Genomic DNA, 23,229 nt, shown 5'->3' on the forward strand with positions numbered 1-23,229 from the left:
AGTATTTAAAATGTTAATAGTGTTACTGCATTTTGCAAGAGAAATGCAGTTCAGTGGGCTGTAAAAGTGATCCCTGAATCAAAAAAAGTGTTCAAGCAATCGACAAAACTGTAAAATGTTGTTTGTGGTTGATCTTGCTTTTCTAAAACCGGCCTGATGAATGCCCAGCCCCCCCCAGGGCATCTACAACTTTCCCTGATTGCGTAAAAGACAAGATCAGATGGTGTAAGAACATGGTTTTCTTGGCGTTCAGCCAGTCTGATTAATCTCTAAAGGCCATAGACTGTAAACTCTTGTAATATTTGCCCAAAAGACATTTCTGTGGTTTTACTTTGATTACATAATCGGACAACTGGTTTAAATAAGAGGTGATTCCCACTATGTCAAAACCAACCCTGATCTGACTAGTGACTCACTGTCTGTATATAAAGGACTGGTGCCTCTCCACACAGAGAGAGAGAGAGACAGATAATGAGACTAAATCATACTAAATCATAAAACATTTAAAACCAGCAAGTTGACATATAGAATACATGCACACAGTGGATCAAATTGCATGACAGGGGATCAGCAATAGGAAACTTTATCTAAACGTGGTTTTAATACAACAATTAAGTACTTAACTCAGGACCAGCAATCTCACAACGATAAACAGATTAATATCTAATAAACTATTAACATGGTTTATTTTGTTATTCGAGCTTAGGCTTCCAGCAGGACCATAGTTACCGTAACTCCAGCTTGTCTTAGAATCATACTACCTTATTGTCTAGTTACTGGAACTCCAGTTTGTCGCTAAGATGAAGATGAGCATCAGAATGTCAGCCAGCTCTGTCATTGTACTCCTGGCCCTCCTGACCATCACTGAGGGTGAGTATATTATGACCTACTCTGTTATCACTCTGACTCAATGCATTGACACCCTATGGACAACAAGTCAAGTTATCAATATATAATGTACTTATTATACATTTTTGTTTATTTAACCGTTAACTAGGCTAGTCAATTAAGAACAAATGGTAACACTTCATTTTAAGGGGTCCTTATTATATTACAGTGTAATTAAATGTGTAATTACACTGTAACAAGTATTGTAGTTCATTGTAATAACTCATAGTTACACTGTAATAACAACATGTAACTGGTGGTAATTGCAGTCTAATTACAGAGGTGTTACAACAAATGCTTGTTAACATGCTTATTACTAATGGGTAAGTTTCCACTAAATTCGCCAATTTAGTGTTTTGTTTCGTCTCAGCTGCATCAGATTTAGTAATAACTGTCACAAGGTTGTAATCTCTTGGTAAGATAAGCTGGGTGTCCAAGATTACAAAGGTTGGAGTCTCAATAGGCTCTAATTACCTATCCGTGAATGGGACTCTATTTAATGTGTACTTACATGAGTGTACAAAACATTAGGAACACCTTCCTAATATTGAGTTGCACCCCCTTTTGCTCTCAGAACAGCCTCAATTCGTTGGGGCATGGACTCTACAAGGTGTCGAAAGTGTTCCACAGGGATGCTGGCCCATGTTGACTCCAATGCTTCTTACAGTTGTGTCAAGTTTGCTGGATATCTTTTGGGTGGTGGACCAATCTTTATACACATGGGAAACTTGAGCGTGAAAAACGTTTTAGAGGACACTTTGCATTCAACCTGGTTACATTGTTAACAATCTGAGTAAGATCATAGGTATTACATAGATTCTTGAGTTGATCAGAGTTGGATGTCAACCAGTCTATGTTCAGGTCACCCATAAGCACAAATTCAGATATGACATTCTGTGATAATAATTCAAAAATACAATCCAGAGAGCCAGCAATAGCAGATCCCCGTCTATAACAACAGGATAAAACAAGATTTAAGGATGCGCAGAGATTTATATTCAAAGCCAGATATTCAAATTGCTTGGGTTTGTAACAGAAGTCAGAATGGTCGCTGAAAATGTGCCTTTTATGTATATAGCGACACCACCACCCTTAGATTTGCGATCTGACTGAAAAACATTGTAACCATCAATGCCAATGTCTTTATCAGTGATAGATTTTTTTGAGTCAGGTTTCAGAAAGCATACATACATATACAGTAGGTCTACATTTTATATCCTAATATTCACAAAATCAAGTTTCGGAAGAAGACTTCTTACATGTATGTGCAGAACTTCAGACCATTCTGACTTTTTAATTCAAATTGGGTTGAAATTTAAGGACCTGGGTTAGATTGCACATTTCCTGACAGTATCAGCAGCAAAATTATGGCAAGTCTAGATCGGATTTTTACAACATTTGGATTCACAGACAGTACTAGAACCATATTGTATACAGTCCAGTGCGTACAGTCCAGAGACATGGGTAAATACCGAAAGAACAATCCAGACATGCAAATGCAAGCGTGCGGTTTCTCTTATGTCGAATGTAAAAACACTCAAAGTTCTCCAGTGCAATAGCGGGGCACGCGTATGGTTTCTCCCAGGATGCAACATGGGAAATACATCTCTGCATTTAAGGGGCATCGGGACTTAAATGCATCATCCTCAGTGTAAGAGTCAAGGGTAGACAATAGCAATAATAAGTAAATAAATACATTTTAGAGATAATTTGTATTTCTGACAGTACAGTATGTGAGTATATGAGAAACAACTACATCTGCCTATTTAAATGTAACTCTAATTTCTATCAAGCCGATCATGGCTCCCAATTATGAGTGTTGTAACTCACAATTGTTTTTGAATTACAGTAACAAGCAAAGAATGAAACAAACAAGCATTAGATCAAATTCCTAAGTGTATTCCAGTCTCTTGAATGAGTAACGCTCACCTTTCAAACATGCATCAGATATCATATAATCACGATTTAAATAATGAAAAGCCTAACAGTCGAATGAAATGCATGTAATGTAATTGAAGTGTAATTCAAATCAAAGGTAATACTCTGACTGTTTATTCAGCTCTTTAGGATTTGATTCAAGCCTTGTCTGTTTCATTTGAATGGTGGGACGATCCTTTGAAAGCTGTCGCTTCCTAACCTGTCAATCCAATTGCCCAGCCCATGCATCGGCGCAGTCGTTTTGCAAGCTGGGATGCCCAGTCCTTGCCAGGTGGGCAGAGTTAGCACTCGATTTCAAATGTAGGGGACCGGTGGGGAACTCTGAATGCACCACTCAGAACCTATGGCGATACTGGCTATTTGGCTATTTGAAAACAAAACGACAACAAAACTCATGTGGCAAAGACAAAAAAGTGTAAAACTTCTGATAATTGAATTCAGTATATTTAGCAGCCCAGGGCACCGGGCAAGCTAAACTAAAAAGAATGCACCCCTAGACTGTGACATCATTGGCGGAGCAATATGATTGACATGTTATAGGGGAGCGACAGCTTTAAAATGAAAGTCCCACCATTCGAATGAAACAGACATCGCTTGAATCAAAGCTTAAAGAGCTGAATAAACAGACAGTATTACCTTTGATTTGACTTACACTCCAATTACATTACATGAGAGGTGTGCATTTCATTCGACTGCTAGGCTTTTCATGAGTTGAATCATGGTCATATGATCTAACTGTTAATGGTTTTATTTGAAAGATTAATTTGTTCATTAAAGGGACTGGACTACAGTGTGTAGTTTGATTTGAAGGCTTTTCAAGTTTCAAATTTTTTATGTCACGTGCACAAGAAAAGGGAAATGCCTTTCTTGCTCTTTCTCAAAAACGCAGCCATCAGTATCTGTAGTACTATAACAAAGTCAAGTAGAACAAAAACACAAGAGAAACAGAAATAAGAAGAACACAAGAAAGTAAGTAAGCTATATACAAGGTCAGTTCCAGAGTCAGTGCCAATAACATATTTAGAATGTGCATGGACACTGGAGTGGGAGGGTTAGATACAGTATGTATAGGGGTAAGGTGACTAGGCATCAGGATATATGATAAACAGAGTAGCAGCAGCGTATATAATGATTGTACTGTATGTGAGTGTGTGTGCATGTGTGTAGAGTCAGTATGAATCTGTGTACGTGTTATGTGTGTGTGAGCAAATGAAGTGTGTGTGTGAGTGTGTGTTGGAGTGTCAGTAACTGAGTGTGTGCATACGGTCAGTGCAAAAATAAAAATACATGTAATAGAAGGGTAAATGCAGATAGTCTGTGAAGCCATTTTGTTGTCAGACTTGTTGCTCTGGTACCGCTTGCCGTGCGAAAGCAGAGAGAACAGTCTATGGCTTGGGTGGCTGGAGTCTTTAACAAATAAAAGCTTGCTTCTTTCATTAACATTTTTGTGACTTCCACCCCCCATACCCAATATGATGTAGTCTAAAACTGACCTCTGACCTTTTACAGGGATGAGCCTAGGCAACTTGGGGTCAGACTCACGTTGTCGCTGTATCCAGACGGAGGGACGTCGGATTGGTAAACTCATTGAGAAGGTGGGGATATTCCCTCCCAGCTCGCACTGCAAAGACACTGAGATCATGTGAGTTCAGACTACCGACCCATCTCACTAGCTAACACGCTGACCCTAAAATATGACTATTATACACTGAGCATACAAAACATTAAAAACACTTGTTCTTTCCATGACATAGACTGGCCAGGTGAATCCAGGTGAAAGCTATGATCCCTTATTGATGTCACTTGTTAAATCCACTTCAATCAGTGTAGATAAAGGGGAGGAGACAGGTTAACCCTTTTAAGACCCCTTAAAAATATATTTTAACAAAATATTGGATGAAACATTGAATTTGGCATTACTGTTATTAGCCAACAAACACATTGAGTAACAGATTCACTACATGGAACAACATATAGTCCAAAAGAAAATCTAAAGGAAGTTTGTTCTGAAGTGTCTGTCCTATATCTAAAAGATATAAGAAAGATCAGGAAACTATTTTTTTACATTTATTCATCCCCTTATTTAAGGCAATAAATTATCTCCATATATACTTCCATTTAAACTGGTAACAGGGACCTTCAGATGAGTCTTGTGAGGCTTGTGGAGAAAACCAGCTTATTCATGAGAGTCTCATATTAGTGTGTAGTCCAAACCGTACGGACGTTACAGACAGAAGTTGGCAGAAGAGGCTGTACCGACTTCAGACTTGTGGGCGTCCTAGAGCAAAACTTGAGGCTTGTGGGCGTCCTAGAGTAAAACCATCATATTCGTGAGAGTCTCAGCTTTCAATAGAGGGGTCATAATAGTTTGTAGGCCAAACCGTTAGACGTTTTTGTGAGAAGACCGATTATCGCGATGTCTCATGTTCTGACAAACACCTCTCTAACTCGGCCACCTTTCACCACAGATAGGGAAGGGCGTGATCGGCGGATGCGGTGGATTGAGACGCAGCCCATGCAAAAAAAACACATATCTCTAGTCTAAACAGATGGATTTTGATGGGGATATTTTATTATGTTAATTAGATTTCCACAGGGGCGCGACCATTGTAGGCCATGGGTTAAATAAGGATTTTGAAGCCTTGATACAATTGAGACATGGATTGTGTATGTGTTCCATTCAGAGGGTGAATGGGCAAGACAAAAGATTGAAGTGCCTTTTATACGGGGTATGGTAGTAGGTGCCAGGTGCACCGGTTTGTGTCAAGAACTGCAACGCTGCTGGGTTTTTCACGCTCAACAGTTTCCCGTGTGTATCAACAATGGTCCACCACCCAAAGGACATTCAGCCAACTTGACACAACTGTGGGAAGCATTGGAGTCAACATGGGCCAGCATACCTGTGGAATGCACAACTCAATATTAGGAAGGTGCTCCTAATGTTGACTCCAATGGTATATAAGTTGATATTGATATGGCTTTTAAATCATGTTGATGTCGGCTATGGCCATTTTATATTAATCTTATTGTCACGATTCAGACAGACGACCAGAGGACCACAATTGCGTCACACCAGAAAGTTTATTAAACTTAAGGGGAAAGGGAAGTAGGGAGTGAATGAAGGCTCCAGGGGTAACAGGGATCCCGTCCAATGCGCTGGGTCTGTGCCCCCCCCAGTGGCAGCGATGCGTCCTATGAAGCCGGTGGTGGGTGGTCCAGAAGTCCTGGGGGGGGGAAGACACAGACACAACAGGGCGGAATGAAACCAGGCAGCAGTACAGTTCAAGGGAATCCAAAATACGTAGTAGCAAGGCAGAAGGCTGGTCAGAGTTACCGGGATTGAAGAGTAGTCAGGAGTCGTAATGGCAGAAGCAGGTCTGGATCTCCTAAGGCAGAAGAGTATCCAATAAACAGGCAGGTCCGGGGTCACAAAACCAGGGTGAGCCAGAAGCGCGAGCAAACAGGTTCCGGGTGTGAGCTTTGCAGACGATCTGACACCGGAGAGCTGAAAGACAGGGCCTTAAATACTGGGAGAGGTTAGTGGGTAATGCAGCGCAGCTGGCAGAGTAATTAGAGCCGAGCAGAGCAGGGACAGGTGGAGCTAGTTAGGCTGAGTAGAGAGAGGGAGGTGAGCAGAGTGGAAGATAGTGGAAACCAATTAAGGTGGTAACCCGGTGGAGTGAGAGGGCTCATGACAGAACCCCCCCCCCCAAGGGACGGCCCCAGAAGTCCCAAGAGCAACACCACGCCGGGCGGGAGGAGGGGAGCCGGAGGAGGGCGTCTGGCTTGGTGTTGCGTGATCCAGGCCGGTATGACAGAGTGAAATTAAACCTGGTGAAGAACAGGGCCCAGCGGGACTGCCTGGAGTTCAACCGTTTGGCCGTGCGGATGTACTCCAAGTTCTTATGATCGGTCCAAACGAGAAATGGAATGGTGGACCCCTCCAGCCAGTGACGCCACTCCTCCAAGGCAAGCTTCACAGCCAGCAGCTCACGGTTCCCTATGTCGTAATTGCACTCAGAGGGGGACAACCGACGTGAGAAAAAGGCACAGGGATGGAGCTTCCTATCCTCCGCAGCCCACTGAGAAATCACAGCACCAACTCCCACATCCGAGGCGTCCACCTCCACAATGAATTGCCGGTCCACATCAGGCATCTGGAGGATGGGAGCGGAGGTGAACCTCACCTTGAGGGTACTGAAGGCTTTGTCGGCTGCTGGGGTCCAGGTGAAGGGTTGCTTGGTGCTGGTTAGAGCAGTGAGAGGGGCAGCAACGGTACTGTAGTTCCGGATAAACTTCCTATAGAAGTTAGCAAACCCCAGAAACTGTTGCAGCTTCTTTCTGTTCTCCGGAACTGGCCACGAAGTGACTGCTGATACTTTGGCAGGATCCATTTGGATACTTCCTTCTGCCACTATGTACCCCAGGAAGGCCACTGTCTTGACGTGAAACTCACATTTCTCTGCCTTGGCGTAGAGGGAATTCTCCAGAAGACGATGAAGGACTTGCTGGACATGGCGGGTGTGTTCAGACAGGTTTCTGGAGTAAATTAAGATGTCATCCAGGTAAACGAAGACAAACTTGTTTAACATGTCCCGCAGTACATCATTCACTAGAGCCTGGAACACAGCAGGAGCATTGGTGAGGCCAAAAGGCATAACCAGATACTCGTAGTGGCCTGTTGGTGTATTGAATGCGGTTTTCCATTCATCTCCCTCCCGGATCCGCACTAGGTGGTAAGCGTTTCTGAGATCCAACTTGGTAAAAACAGTGGCTCCCTGGAGCAACTCAAAAGCAGAGGTGAGCAGAGGCAGAGGGTAACGGTTTTTCACTGTGATGTCGTTGAGTCCCCTGTAGTCGATGCAGGGGCGAAGAGATCCGTCCTTCTTCCCCACAAAGAAGAAGCCAGCACCAGCAGGAGATGAAGATGAACGGATTAATCCTGCGGACAGAGAGCCATTGATGTAGTCCTCCATGGACTTTCTTTCAGGAGCAGACAACGAATAAAGACGACCCCTTGGAGGAGCTGTTCCAGGGAGGAGGTCGATGGCACAGTCGTACGGTCGGTGAGGGGGCAGAGATGTGGCTCTTGCTTTGTTAAACACCTCTCTGAGACCATGGTAGCATTCTGGGACATTGGAGAGGTCCGGAGCGGAGTTAGTAGGTACTGGCCGAGGGGGTAGTGCGGCAGCAAGCAGGCAGGTTCGGTGGCAGTCCTCTCCCCACTCCCTGATCACCCCGGTCACCCAGTCGAGCTGAGGGTTGTGCCGGCGGAGCCATGGGTAACCCAGGATGAGGGGTTGGCCTGGAGAGGGGAGCAGGTGAAACTGGATAGTTTCTTGATGGTTTCCGGACAGACCCATCGAGACCGGGGCCGTGACATGAGTGACCGATCCGAGTAAGTGTCCGTCCAGTGCCCGGGCAGGAATAGGAGGTGTCAAACGGAGGTTCTCCAGTCCCAGTTGGCGTGCCAGCTTGACGTCCATTATGTTGGCTTCGGCGCCAGAATCCACCAGAGCAGCCAGGGTGTGAGTTGAGTCAGAGAGGCGGAGGTGAACTTGCAGCAGGGGTTTGCGGTCGGAGGACTGGATGGTCATTGAACTCGACCGGACTCCCCCTACGCCCGGTGAGCTTCGGCCCTTTAAAGGGCAGGTTACCACACGATGTCCATCACCTCCACAATAGAGGCAGAGGTTTGAGGTGAGGCGGCGCTGGCGCTCTGCAGGAGTGAGGGAGGCTCGCCCAATCTCCATAGGCTCAGACTGATCAAGCTGACCTGGGTGAGTGGCAGTAGATGACAGGAGCCCAGTCGGATCTCTCCGAATGCCGGTAGTAGGTGGACCTTGGCGCCCCCTCTCACGACGACGGGTCTGTATCCTTCTGTCGTTCCTGACAGTCAGTGCGATGGCTTCATCAAGAGTGGAAGGCAGTTCATGGGAGACCAACTCGTCCCTTGATATAGTCAGCCAAACTATGGAAGAACGCGTCCACCAACGGTGGTGTGTTCCAAGAACTTCGTCTAGCCAGGGTTCGGAAGTCGATGGAATGGTCTGCGACTGTACGTCTGCCTTGTCGAATACTGAACAGTTCACGAGACGCCTCTGCGGTGGGTGAATCCAGGTCAAACACCTTCAGCATCTCCTCAGCAAACAGGTCGAAGGTTGCACATGCGGGGGTTTGACGTTCGAACTCTGCTGTTCCCCAGAGTCGAGCTCGGCCCGTCAGGTGAGTGATGGCATACCCAACTTTAGCCCCCTCCGTGGCGAAGGTCCTTGGCTGCAAGGAGAACTGAAGTCGGCAGCTAGTCAGGAATGGCCGGACCTGGGTTGAATCGCCGTTGAACCGCTCGGGGTTTCCAATCTTGGGTTCGGAGCAGCGGCTGCAATGACCGGGGCAGGTAACTCGGGGGCTGGGCTGGTGGGCAGACTGGCTGGGGTAAGGTTGGTGAGGAGTTGAATGAGCATGGCGAGTTGTTGTTGCTGCTGCTGGAACTGCTGCTCATGCTCATCGGTTTCCATGTCGGGGAAAGTGTGCGCTGAGTCCATAATGGTCAGATCGTACTGTCACGATTCAGACAGACGACCAGAGGACCACAATTGCGTCACACCAGAAAGTTTATTAAACTTAAGGGGAAAGGGAAGTAGGGAGTGAATGAAGGCTCCAGGGGTAACAGGGATCCCGTCCAATGCGCTGGGTCTGTGCCCCCCCCAGTGGCAGCGATGCGTCCTATGAAGCCGGTGGTGGGTGGTCCAGAAGTCCTGGGGGGGGGGAGACACAGACACAACAGGGCGGAATGAAACCAGGCAGCAGTACAGTTCAAGGGAATCCAAAATACGTAGTAGCAAGGCAGAAGGCTGGTCAGAGTTACCGGGATTGAAGAGTAGTCAGGAGTCGTAATGGCAGAAGCAGGTCTGGATCTCCTAAGGCAGAAGAGTATCCAATAAACAGGCAGGTCCGGGGTCACAAAACCAGGGTGAGCCAGAAGCGCGAGCAAACAGGTTCCGGGTGTGAGCTTTGCAGACGATCTGACACCGGAGAGCTGAAAGACAGGGCCTTAAATACTGGGAGAGGTTAGTGGGTAATGCAGCGCAGCTGGCAGAGTAATTAGAGCCGAGCAGAGCAGGGACAGGTGGAGCTAGTTAGGCTGAGTAGAGAGAGGGAGGTGAGCAGAGTGGAAGATAGTGGAAACCAATTAAGGTGGTAACCCGGTGGAGTGAGAGGGCTCATGACACTTATTTAATTAAGTTAGTGCTGACTAAAGTATGGCTAACATGTAATGTTGACTATCTTAAATGATTATTAGTTAGTTGAGTTATAACACTAACACTGACTCTAAAATATGGTTATTATACGATGTTCACATTCAGATATTTATCTTAAATTATTCTATGTGAGTCCTTGCTTACTACCTCCTATTTCATTTACAAAAGCTGATTTAGCTCTAGGTTGTGATAATGTTAGTTCCAGGTTGTGGTAATGTTAGTTCTGTTTCTGACTGTGCTGTGTGCCTGTCTTGCAGAGCCACTCTGAAGGGGAGCAGTAAGGAGATTTGTTTGGACATCAGCGCTCCCTGGATCAAGAAGTTCATTGAGAAGATGCTGGCCAAGTAAGTACAAGATACACTCATACAGCCTAAAGACATGGTATAAACTGACTGGGTAAAACAACCAAATGTTTGTCTCTCTACCTTATCCACCCATTTGGAAAAGGATCTATATGAATCATATCCGGATAACATCAATTCCATATTTCTTCTAAAATAAGTTGAAAATTGGGTCACCACACCTTGTTATTGGATTTTCATTATAGAAGAACCAATTTTATTTTTGTAAACTTAAGTTTACAATTTTAATTTAGAAAATAAAGACAAATGGCATGGACAAAATTATTGGCACCCCGGAACTAGTACTTGGTTGCACAGCCTTTGGCCAAGATAACTGCAGACAAATGCTTCTTGTAGCCATCAATGAGCATGTTGCACCATTCTACTGACAATTTGGCCCACTTTTCAGCACTTTTTTTGTTTTTTTACCCACTTCTTTTCCCCAATCTTGTCATTACGATCTTGTCTCATCGCTGCAACTCCCCAACGGGCTCGGGAGAGGTGAAGGTAGTCATGCGTCCTCCGAAACATGACCCACCAAGCCGCGCTTCTTAACACCTGCTCGCTTAACCCGGAAGCCAGCTGCACCAATGTGTCGGAGGAAACACCGTTCTACTGACGTCCAAAGTCAGCCTGCAGGCGCCTGGCCCACCACAAGGAGTCGCAAGAGCGCGATGATCCAAGTAAAGCCCCCCAGGCCAAACCCTCCCCTAACCCGGACGACGCTGGGCCAATTGTGCGCCGCCATATGGGACTCCCGGTCACAGCCGGTTGTGACACAGCCTGGGATCGAACCCCAGGCTGTAGTGACGCCGCAACACTGCCTTAGACCGCTGCGCGACTCGGGAGGCCAAACTGCTCTAATTCTTAAATATTTTAGGGGTGCCCTCCAATGTTCCCTCTAAGCTGCGTGCGTGTGCGGGCGCTCAGTAGCCCGAGACTGCTGCACAGCTCCCTGGGACTGCTGCAGAGAAGAAATATCAGCCCATGGAGAGAAGCGGGAGATTGAATTTCACTCAACTTTCTAGAGCAGTGGTCACCAACCGGTCGATCACTATCGACTGGTCGATCTCCAAGGCTTTCCTAGTCAATCGCCAAAAATGTCTGTAAAAAAACCAACGATAAAGCCTTGTGTTCCTATACATTTTTATTCGTCTCGGGCTGTTGGCGGTAGGTGCACACAATTCAGCTGCCCTGCGCGCCGGGTAGGCGAACTGTTGCCATTTTGTACCATTTCATGTGTCTGAAGGTACAAACTCTGCCTTCCCGGGGGGCCCGGAGAGCAAATCAAGTGCACAATAGGCCTACCGCTGGCCAATCAGATGGCTCAGATTACCGTGTCAGCAGTAAAGTAGCAGGCATAAAATAAAGCTACAACAAAATGGATACTGTGAGATTTAAAAACATTTAAAACCATGACTAGAGAGAGACTGTCAACGAATACAGCAAAAAGCTGCTGTTTGGCAGGGCAATTCAAGCAAAGCCAATATGCAGTGATAATGTATTGGGCCTATAGCTTACTGCACAAACCTAATTTCTGTGAGAGGTGTTGACATGTTGAAAGCACCGAGCTGTCTGTTTGAACGACTGGCACACAGCTCAGACACCCATGCATACCCCACAAGACATGCCACCAGAGGTCTCTTCACAGTCCCCAAGTCCAGAACAGACTATGGGAGGCGCATAGTACTACAAAGAGCCATGACTACATGGAACTCTATTCCACATCAGGTAACTGATGCAAGCAGTAGAATCAGATTTTTTTTTTTAAAGATAAAAATACGCCTTATGGAACACCGGGGAATGTGAAGCATTACAAACATAGGCACAGACATGCATGCACACACATGATAACATACGCTCTATACACACACGTACACATGGATTTTGTGTGGTAGATATGTGGTGGTGGAGTAGGGGCCTGAGTTAGTGTGCTGTGAAATCTGTTATGAATATATTGTCAGGTTTTTTAAAATGTATAACTACCTTAATTTTGCTGGACCCCAGGAAGAGTAGTTGCTGCCTTGGCAGCAGCTAATGGGGATATATGATAAATACAAATACAACATTTCGACAGTACTGTTTTTAATTGGTTAATGTTGCATAGGCTTACGTTTTTTTAAATCATTAAAATAAAACATCTGACCGGTAGATCTCGGCTTGCATTTTGACTCAGAAAGTGATCTTCACTCAGAAAAGGTTGGTGACCACTGCTCTAGAGTTTGCCCAGTTAACACTGTCAACGTTTCCCTTTACTGTGGCAATTGTGATCGAATCAACGCAATACAGTGCATTCGGAAAGTACTCAGAGCCCTTGACTTTTTCCACATTTTGTTACGTTACAGCCTTATTCTGAAATTGATTAAATAAAAACAATTCCTCATCAATCTATACACAATACCCCATAATGACTAAGCAACAATATGTTTAGTAAAATTTTGCAAATTTATTTAAAACTAAAAACAGAAATACCTTATTTACAGACCCTTTGCTATGAGACTCGAAATTGAGCATAGGTACATCCTGTTTCCATTGATCATCCTTGAGATGTTTCTACAACTTGATTGGAGTCCACCTGTGGTAAATTCAATTGATTGGACATGATTTGGAAAGGCACACACCTGTCTATATAAGGTCCCACAGTTGACAGTGCATGTCAGAGCAAAAACCAAGCCATGAGGTTCAAGGAATTGTCTGTGGAGCTCCGATACAGGATTGTGTCGAGACACAGATCTGGAGAAGGGTATTAAAAAATGTCTGCAGCATTGAAGGTCCCCAAGAACACAGTGGCCTCCATCTTAAATGGAAGAAGTTTGTAACCACCAAGACTCTTCCTAGAGCTGGCTGCCAGGCCAAACTGAGCAATCGAGGGAGAAGGGCCTTGGTCAGTACTTTGAACTGGACTGTGTTCACAGCATTAGCGGTCGTGAGTAGATGCGCTTCTTTTGAGATCAAAGCGAGAGCTGCATGTAGCCACGTGTGCACATGTTGTTCATATCCTTTGCTAGTTAGTGAGTTATTAGCCCAGTTATAGATCATTGGTAGTCAGCAATAGGGGAGTGATTGCTTCTTACAAGAGCACAAAATGTGTACATTTTTATAGACATCTTTGAAAAGTGAGTCAGGTAAAGAGCTTTTTTTTGCCTTAAAGGGGCAGTGTTGTATTTTGAGACTGGCTTGAATAAGCTAAGTAGCCAATAGGCAGAGGGTAGCATAATTTGTCTGATTCTCTGTAATAATGGTATGAGAATAATAATGCATTTTATTTTGTAAAGTGGTTTCTTGCATCAAACAACACAACAGCATTTTCAGTCACCTCCTTGTCTGATGGACAAGTGGATAAACAGGTTAATGTCAAGCCCTGCATGTTTTTTTCAAACGTGTCATGGAATGTAGGCCTACATTGAACACCACACATTGGCTGCTACTGTAGGCTGAATGATAGAACAGCTATTTCCATGTTAAAATGTTATGGGATGCATTTTCTCCATTGTTTTTTTTATGGTAGGCCACTCTGGTATGCCTACATTATTATCAAATAGCCACAGTAGCCTACCTGGCCACTGTTAAAACTGTAACTTAAAGCGGGTATAGCCTCAGTGTTCACAGTAAATGCGCGCTGGAAGTTTTTTCACAAAGTTTAAGTTTGCGCTCAGCAGACCTGAATTTTGCTCAGTGCCGAAAAACATTAGAGGGAACATTGGTGCCCTCCACCAACTGCTGTTTAGATCTCGCCATAGGTTATGGATGTGATTCAGATCTGGACTCTTCGCTGTCCACTCCAGAACAGTCCAGCATCGCTTCTTAACCATTGCTGGGTGCTTTTTGATGTGTGTTTGGGGTCGTTCTCCAGCTGGAAGACCCACAACCTTTAATGGAGACACTGGCTTGAACATTGGACTACAAAACACCTGATAATACGCTGATTTCATGATGCCTTGTGCACATTCAATGCCCCCTTTACCAGAGGCAGCAAAGCAACCCCACAGCATTATCAAACCTCCCCCATCTTTGATTGTAGAGTGGGTGTTTTTTTCATTGAACACTTCATTTTCTCTTCAGTAAAGTATCGCCAAAGAGCTCTAATTTTGTTGAACTGGTCCACAGAACATTTTCCCCAGGATTTAGGCTTGTTTAAGTGGGTTTTTGAGAAGTTCATTCAGGCTTTCTTGTGCCTCCTTCAGCAGTGGAGTCTTCCTATGTTCACCAACAACCAAATGAAGCATTCAAAGAAAAGAGCACCTTCCCTACAATCACTTATAGGGAGGGTTCAATAATGCTGTGGGGTTGCTTTGCTGTCTCTGTACTGAGAGCCTTGAATGTGTGCAAGACATCATGAAATCATCAGATTATCAAGGTGTTTTGGAGTGAAATGTTCCAGTAACAAGGTGTGGAGACCAAAAGTTTTTTTTCAATTTCAACTTATTTTAGAAGAAATAGGGAATTATTTAAGAAAGGTGAAAGGGTGCCAATATATTTGGCCGCAACTGTAGGTAACATATAAGTGGTATATGAAGTAGGCCACAATCGTACGCAGGCATAATACAATAACCATATGTTTTATTGATATGTTTTCACATATGTGAGAACCACAGGAATGATATAAAAATCATAAATATAGATGTGTTCAAATATATTGGCACCCTTGCATGATTTACTATTTCTTCTAAAATAAGTTGAAATTGAAAACCTTTTGGTATTTACAGGTATATTTGTTTGATTTAAAACTGCACAGGACACACACAAAAAAATCTAAACTGAAATTTAGATTCTTCACTTCAAATTCAGAAAACGGCCTAGACTAAATTATTGTCCCCTACGATGAAATCGACATATGACATGTTTACTGTTGCCTTGTTTCAAATTCAAATTAATTTGATTGGGGGCAATGATTCTCATTTATTGTATAATTTATCTCACCTGTGGTAAGTTGCAGGTGCCTATAGGTAAAAACAGCCTTCAGAGAGTTTTGAAAAGAAAAAACTGAACATTCTGCTCTATAGTAAAGTACAATGGTCCCAAAATATTTGACCACATCTGTGCATGTTTTTTTTTAATAAGAAGTAGATCTTAATCATATAAGATTTGACTTATAAAATAAGTAATTGTATAAATCCTTTCCATATGGGCATCTATCCATCCATTCATCCAACCACCATACTTATGCAATAAAATATGCCTAATTATGACTGTTTCGTCTCCACAGCAAGAAGCCTTGAAACCCAGACTTCCATTGACATGATCAACGCTATCAAGAGCTACTTCGCAACCAGGGAGAGTTTTCAGTGCTACTACCTTTACAATTGATGGACTGCATTTACGTAGCGCTTACCTAGCACTTGAATGTCTTCACATTGGGGAACACACCTGTTCCACTACCAATGTGTAGCATCCTTTATATTAGAGAGTCTGAGGTTGGTTTAGTTGTCATCATTTATCCTACACTCTGTGACAAGTGGATATGGGACAGCTCTTTGCAGCCGGGACTCTCTTACACTGCATTTGGCCTGGTGGGCGGGGCTATACGTCACAGTGGGTGTTCATTAAAGTGTGCACATTCGAGTCCACGTCGCTGTGTGTGGTATGTCATTTGTTATGTTGCTGACTCACGTGCCCCCAAAGTAACTGCCCATCAGAGATAAATAACCTTTCTTGAATTGAATAATGTTGAATCGAGTCTAGTGCTCAGAGTTGGGGTCACATAATCCATCCTACTGACATCTATGTACAACAGTGGCTGTTTCATGAAAGAAGTAAATGATTTTGGATCTCGTGTATTATGTTTAATCAAAAGACCAAGATATGTGCAAAGTGGCCATTATATGTATTTAAATGTAAATGGATATATATTGATAGAACAAATAAACTGTAATTGAAAATTGTGCGTAGCTTACTGTTTTATAAAAGTACTTCAGGGTTACTCAATCAAAAAGGTAAAAACCTGCATACTGTCAGTTTAGCTGTTGCACTTGTATTTGGCACTTTCTTCCTGTAGTATGAACAAAGGTTGCATTGTGTAAATCTCTACCACAAGTCAATGTAGATTGTTTTCATATAGGGAATACAATTCTACCAATGTGCAGGTTTCCCCCGTTCGCTTTTGACTGATCCTCCAAAGCTGACACACAGCTGTCAAGTATTACTATGGTAATTAACTGTATGGAAACTTTGGGAATTTATAGCTGAAGTTTAATTAAATCATAGCTATATACCTATAAATTCTAACAGATGAAACCTCTCCCATATTGTCTTATATCAAAGATATAGAAATCCCCGGTATATGAGGTGCACCACAAGCCCAGCCTCAATGATCTAGCTAGCTAGCCAACCACAGCTTTGCCGTCTCCATTCGCTTTGTTTTTGGTCAGTAGAATTGCCTCTTATGCAACTGAATTAAAAGCAACAACAAAAAAACGTATATTTGTATATATACAGTGGGGAGAACAAGTATTTGATACACTGCCGATTTTGCAGGTTTTCCTACTTACAAAGCATGTAGAGGTGTGTAATTTTGATCATAGGTACACTTCAACTGTGAGAGACGGAATCTAAAACAAAAATCCAGAAAATCACATTGTATGATTTTTAAGTAATTAATTTGCATTTTATTGCATGACATAAGTATTTGATACATCAGAAAAGCAGAACTTAATATTTGGTACAGAAACCTTTGTTTGCAATTACAGTGATCATACGTTTCCTGTAGGTCTTGACCAGGTTTGCACACACTGCAGCAGGGATTTTGGCCCACTCCTCCATACAGACCTTCTCCAGATCCTTCAGGTTTCGGGGCTGTCGCTGGGCAATACGTACTTTCAGCTCCCTCCAAAGATTGTCTAATGGGTTCAGGTCTGGAGACTGGCTAGGCCACTCCAGGACCTTTAGATGTGTCTTACGGAGCCACTCCTTAGTTGCCCTGGCTGTGTGTTTCGGGTCGTTGTCATGCTGGAAGACCAGCCACGACCCATCTTCAATGCTCTTACTGAGGGTAGGAGATTGTTGGCCAAGATCTCGCGATACATGGCCCCATCCATCCTCCCCTCAATACGGTGCAGTAGTCCTGTCCCCTTTGCAGAAAAGCATCCCCAAAGAATGATGTTTCCACCTCCATGCTTCACGGTTGGGATGGTGTTCTTGGGGTTGTACGCATCCTTCTTCTTCCTCCAAACACGGCGAGTGGAGTTTAGACCAAAAAGCTCTATTTTTGTCTCATCAGACCACATGACCTTCTCCCATTCCTCCTCTGGATCATCCAGATGGTCATTGGCAAACTTCAGATGGGCCTGGACATGCGCTGGCTTGAGCAGGGGGACCTTGCGTGCGCTGCAGGATTTTAATCCATGACGGTGTAGCGTGTTACTAATGGTTTTCTTTGAGACTGTGGTCCCAGCTCTCTTCAGGTTATTGACCAGGTCCTGCCGTGTAGTTCTGGGCTGATCCCTCACCTTCCTCATGATCATTGATGCCCCACGAGGTGAGATCTTGCATGGAGCCCCAGACCGAGGGTGATTGACCGTCATCTTGAACTTTTTCCATTTTCTAATAATTGCGCCAACAGTTGTTGCCTTCTCACCAAGCTGCTTGCCTATTGTCCTGTAGCCCATCCCAGCCTTGTGCAGGTCTACAATTTTATCCCTGATGTCCTTACACAGCTCTCTGGTCTTGGCCATTGTGGAGAGGTTGGAGTCTGTTTGATTGAGTGTGTGGACAGGTGTCTTTTATACAGTTAACGAGTTCAAACAGGTGCAGTTAATACAGGTATTGAGTGGAGAACAGGAGGGCTTCTTAAAGAAAAACTAATGGGTCTGTGAGAGCTGGAATTCTTACTGGTTGGTAGGTGATCAAATACTTATGTCATGCAATAGAATGCAAATTAATTACTTAAAAATCATACAATGTGATTTTCTGGATTTTTGTTTTAGATTCTGTCTCTCACAGTTGAAGTGATCAAAATTACAGACCTCTACATGCTTTGTAAGTAGGAAAACCTGCAAAATCGGCAGTGTATCAAATACTTGTTCTCCCCACTGTACATACATACAGTGGGGAAAAAAAGTATTTAGTCAGCCACCAATTGTGCAAGTTCTCCCACTTAAAAAGATGAGAGAGGCCTGTAATTTCCATCATAGGTACACGTCAACTATGACAGACAAAATGAGAAAAAAAAATCCAGAAAATCACATTGTAGGATTTTTAATGAATTTATTTGCAAATTATGGTGGAAAATAAGTATTTGGTCAATAACAAAAGTTTCTCAATACTTTGTTATATACCCTTTGTTGGCAATGACACAGGTCAAATGTTTTCTGTAAGTCTTCACAAGGTTTTCAAACACTGTTGCTGGTATTTTGGCCCATTCCTCCATGCAGATCTCCTCTAGAGCAGTGATGTTTTGGGGCTGTCGCTGGGCAACACGGACTTTCAACTCCCTCCAAAGATGTTCTATGGGGCTGAGATCTGGAGACTGGCTAGGCCACTCCAGGACCTTGAAATGCTTTTTACGAAGCCACTCCTTCGTTGCCCGGGCGGTGTGTTTGGGATCATTGTCATGCTGAAAGACCCAGCCACGTTTCATCTTCAATGCCCTTGCTGATGGAAGGAGGTTTTCACTCAAAATCTCACGATACATGGCCCCATTCATTCTTTCCTTTACACGGATCAGTCGTCCTGGTCCCTTTGCAGAAAAACAGCCCCAAAGCATGATGTTTCCACCCCCATGCTTCACAGTAGGTATGGTGTTCTTTGGATGCAACTCAGCATTCTTTGTCCTCCAAACACGACGAGTTGATTTTTTACCAAAAAGTTATATTTTGGTTTCATCTGACCATATGACATTCTCCCAATCCTCTTCTGGATCATCCAAATGCACTCTAGCAAACTTCAGACGGGCCTGGACATGTACTGGCTTAAGCAGGGAGACACGTCTGGCACTGCAGGATTTGAGTCCCTGGCGGCGTAGTGTGTTACTGATGGTAGGCTTTGTTACTTTGGTCCCAGCTCTCTGCAGGTCATTCACTAGGTCCCCCCCGTGTGGTTCTGGGATTTTTGCTCACCGTTCTTGTGATCATTTTGACCCCACGGGGTGAGATCTTGGGTGGAGCCCCAGATCGAGGGAGATTATCAGTGGTCTTGTATGTCTTCCATTTCCTAATAATTGCTCCCACAGTTGATTTCTTCAAACCAAGCTGCTTACCTATTGCAGATTCAGTCTTCCAGCCTGGTGCAGGTCTACAATTTTGTTTCTGGTGTCCTTTGACAGCTCTTTGGTCTTGGCCATAGTGGAGTTTGGAGTGTGACTGTTTGAGGTTGTGGACAGGTGTCTTTTATACTGATAACAAGTTCAAACAGGTGCCATTAATACAGGTAACGAGTGGAGGACAGAGGAGCCTCTTAAAGAAGAAGTTACAGGTCTGTGAGAGCCAGAAATCTTGCTTGTTTGTAGGTGACCAAATACTTATTTTCCACCATAATTTGCAAATAAATTAATAAAAAATCCTACAATGTGATTTTCTGAAAAAAAAAATCTCAATTTGTCTGTCATAGTTGATGTGTACCTATGATGAAAATTACAGGCCTCTCTCATCTTTTTAAGTGGGAGAACTTGCACAATTGGTGGCTGACTAAATACTTTTTTTCCCCACTGTATATACATACATATACATACACATACATATACATATATATATATATATATACACATATATATACACATATACACACATACACACACATACATACACACATACGTATATACATACACATACATATCCTTAAAAAATATATATATATTCCCCTTTATTACTTTCCAACCCCACCACCCTTTCCCTACTTGGAGTAAACTAGTGAACAACAATGCTTAGGCCTCTACTTCCAGCTTATACCTACTATCTACATTTTATGGACACAGTCAATTTTACAATAATTATATTTTGTTTGTTTTTTCTCCTGATCTTCCTCTACTCTCAACCTCTCCGATCATTTTCATGATTTCCATCCGGTTTGCTTCTATATGCCATATCTTTCTAACTGTGCTCTTTCCCAAAAGCTCCCAACATACAACCTATATACTTATTATGGACACAGTATGCTTACATTATTAGCTATCTTTGTTATTATTTGTTGTTATTTGTTATTAGTCCCATCCTTCAACTCTATTCAATACCGCCCATCTATCTCTTAACACCATCCATATAGGATTTCTATGTGCCATATATATTTCAACCGTACTGTGATGTTTTACAAAAGTTCTGAACCTTTCTATTCTCATTGCTTCTACAGATTGTGAATTAAAAATAAACATATTTGCTAAAAGTATTATTATATTATTGATTGATTGACTATGACTTTTCAGATCACCCAGTAATGCTATCTGCAAGGTTAGCTCCAGGTAAATATCCTTTAGCCATTCCTGGACCTGTGTCCAAAAACATGCTACAAATGGACAGAACCAAAACAAATGATCTAATGATTCTGTCTCTTCACAGCAAAATCTGCAGAGCTGGGAAGATTGTATCCCCCATATAAATAACATTCTATTGGTAGCAAGAATTTTATATAATAATTTAAATTGAAAGATTCAAATTTTTGAATCCGGTGTCGTTTTGCATGTCAGTTCATAAACACTATGCCATGGGATCGGTACGTCAAAGATCTCTTCCCAACTATTTTGCAATCTATATGGGACGGCTGTCAATCCTTTGGTCCTCAAGTGAAACTGATATACTTTTTTATTTATCACAGTTTTCCTTAACCAATTATGTTATTTAATGCAAGGCCGACAGACAAGTTCCTTACTTTCTCCCCCTTCCACTTTCCTCTTCCACTTTTGCGGTAAGGCTGCAATTATTTGGTTGTAATTTTGGGTAGAGCAGACATTTCCATATGTTTTTGTTAGCTGCATGTGCGACATAACTCCACCAGTCCTACCGATGATATCATTTACGAAGATTATACCTTTTTTAAACATTTTGTCAATTTTTTTTTTTTTTTTGTCAATTAGTATATTTGAATTTAACCACAATATTTGTTGCATTATTTGTTCTGTCGTTTCTGGAGGATTAAATTGAAATTGCAACCAACTTTCTGTGGCTTGTTTTAGAAATAGTGATATTTGGGAGATGATTTCCTTTTCAAATAACTGCAAATGAGTTGTAATCTGAATAAAGGGGAAAAAGCCCTTTCTTGAACATTGGGTGAGAAAATCTTCCTAATTTGCTAGAGAACCAGTTCGGATTTAAGTATAACTTTTGTATGACTGAAGCTTTTAGTGATAGGTCTAATGCTTTAATATTTAATAATTTCTTTCCTCCGAATTCATATTCATTATATAAATAGGACCGTTTAATTTTGTCTGGCTTGCCGTTCCAAATAAAATGGAATATTTTTTTCTCACATAATTTAAAAAACTGTTCGCTAGGCGTAGGCAAGGCCATAAGCAAATAGGTAAACTGGGATAATACTAAAGAGACAGGTATTTACCTTTCCATGGTAGCAAGATCTTATCTATTTTTGCTAACTTTCTATAAAAATGTATTGAAGTGAGATAATGTATTTCCTTTGGGATATGCATTCCGAGTATATCCACATCACCATCAGACCATTTTATTGGTAAACTACATGGTAATGTTAAAATAGTATTTTTTAGTGATCCAATACGTAATATAGTACATTTGTCATAATTTGGTTGTAATCCAGAGAGGTTAGAAAATGTATCTAGATCCTCTATGAGGCTGTGGAGGGATTCTACTTGTGGATTTAAAAGAAAACATGAATCATCAGCGTACAATGACACATTTGTTTTTAAGCCCTGGATTTCTAATCCCCTGATATTATTGTTGGATCTGATTTTAATAGCTAACATCTCGATGGCCACAATAAATAGATATGCCGATAGTGGACAACCTTGTTTCACTCCTCTTGACAGTTTAAAACTTTAGGAGAAATAGCCATTATTTACTATTTTACACCTAGGGTTACTATACATGATTTTGACCCATTTTATAAGAGATTCTCCAAAATCTAAATGCTCCAGGCATTTATATATAAACCCCAGTCGTACTTTATCAAATGCCTTTTCGTGGTCTGCAATGAATAGCAGGCCTGGTTTCCCAGATTTTCCATAGTGTTATATTGTTTCCAATACTTGCCTTATATTATCTCCAATGTATCTTCCATGTAAAAAACCAGTCTGATTAGAATGAATAATATCCGACAATACCTTTTTAATTCTATGCGCTATACATTTAGCTAGAATCATTGCATCACAACACTGAAGTGTAAGGGGCCTCCAATTTTTTTAATGGACTGGATCTTTATATTTTCCACTTGTATCCTGTTTCAGTAGAAAACAGTAGAACCAGCCTGTTCACGCTTTTTCATCCCCAGTCGCTATTTCAATCTGATTAAATTATCAATAATGAGATCAGACTTTCTTCTTGAGTGTCAGATAATCTACCATTTACATAGGAGTGGTTAAAACATGCTAATAACGGTCCTCTTAGTATATCAAAAAAGGTTTGGTATACCTCGACTGGTATGCCATCCAACCCTGGAGTTTTCCCGGACATAAAGTCTTTAATTGCATTCAGAAGTTCCTCCTCTGTAATTTCACCTTCACATGAGTCTTTCTGTATGGCTGTTAATTTTACAATATCAATAGAAAAAAAATCTCATGTCATTTGGTGAATCATGGGTTACTCCGTCAATAGTAACCAGTTTCATTAAATCATTTTTGGTAGCATTCCTATGTTGAAGATTAAAAAAGAACTGGGTGCATTTTCCCCATATTCCATCCAGTTTGC

General features: G+C 42.5%; 1 protein-coding gene across 1 annotated transcript; it reads left to right on the forward strand.

The window, feature by feature from the left end:
- Window positions 1-476: 476 nt before the first annotated feature.
- LOC121568225 (permeability factor 2) lies at window positions 477-16,890 on the forward strand. The gene is made up of 4 exons (XM_041878778.2): window positions 477-870; window positions 4,336-4,468; window positions 10,346-10,432; window positions 15,636-16,890. The coding sequence occupies exons 1-4, from the start codon at window positions 801-803 to the stop codon at window positions 15,646-15,648; spliced, it is 303 nt and encodes a 100-aa protein (XP_041734712.1). The 5' UTR covers window positions 477-800; the 3' UTR covers window positions 15,649-16,890.
- The last annotated feature ends 6,339 nt before the right edge of the window (window positions 16,891-23,229 follow it).

This window comes from Coregonus clupeaformis, chromosome 6, assembly GCF_020615455.1.
Source record: "Coregonus clupeaformis isolate EN_2021a chromosome 6, ASM2061545v1, whole genome shotgun sequence".
NCBI classification, from domain to species: Eukaryota; Metazoa; Chordata; class Actinopteri; order Salmoniformes; family Salmonidae; genus Coregonus; species Coregonus clupeaformis.

Coding starts and splice junctions, on each gene's coding strand:
- LOC121568225 (XM_041878778.2), top strand. CDS start 801: ATGAAGATGAGCATCAGAATGTCAGCCAGCTCTGTCATTGTACTCCTG. Junction 871..4,335: donor CCTCCTGACCATCACTGAGG/GTGAGTATATTA, acceptor GACCTTTTACAG/GGATGAGCCTAGGCAACTTG. Junction 4,469..10,345: donor TGCAAAGACACTGAGATCAT/GTGAGTTCAGAC, acceptor CCTGTCTTGCAG/AGCCACTCTGAAGGGGAGCA.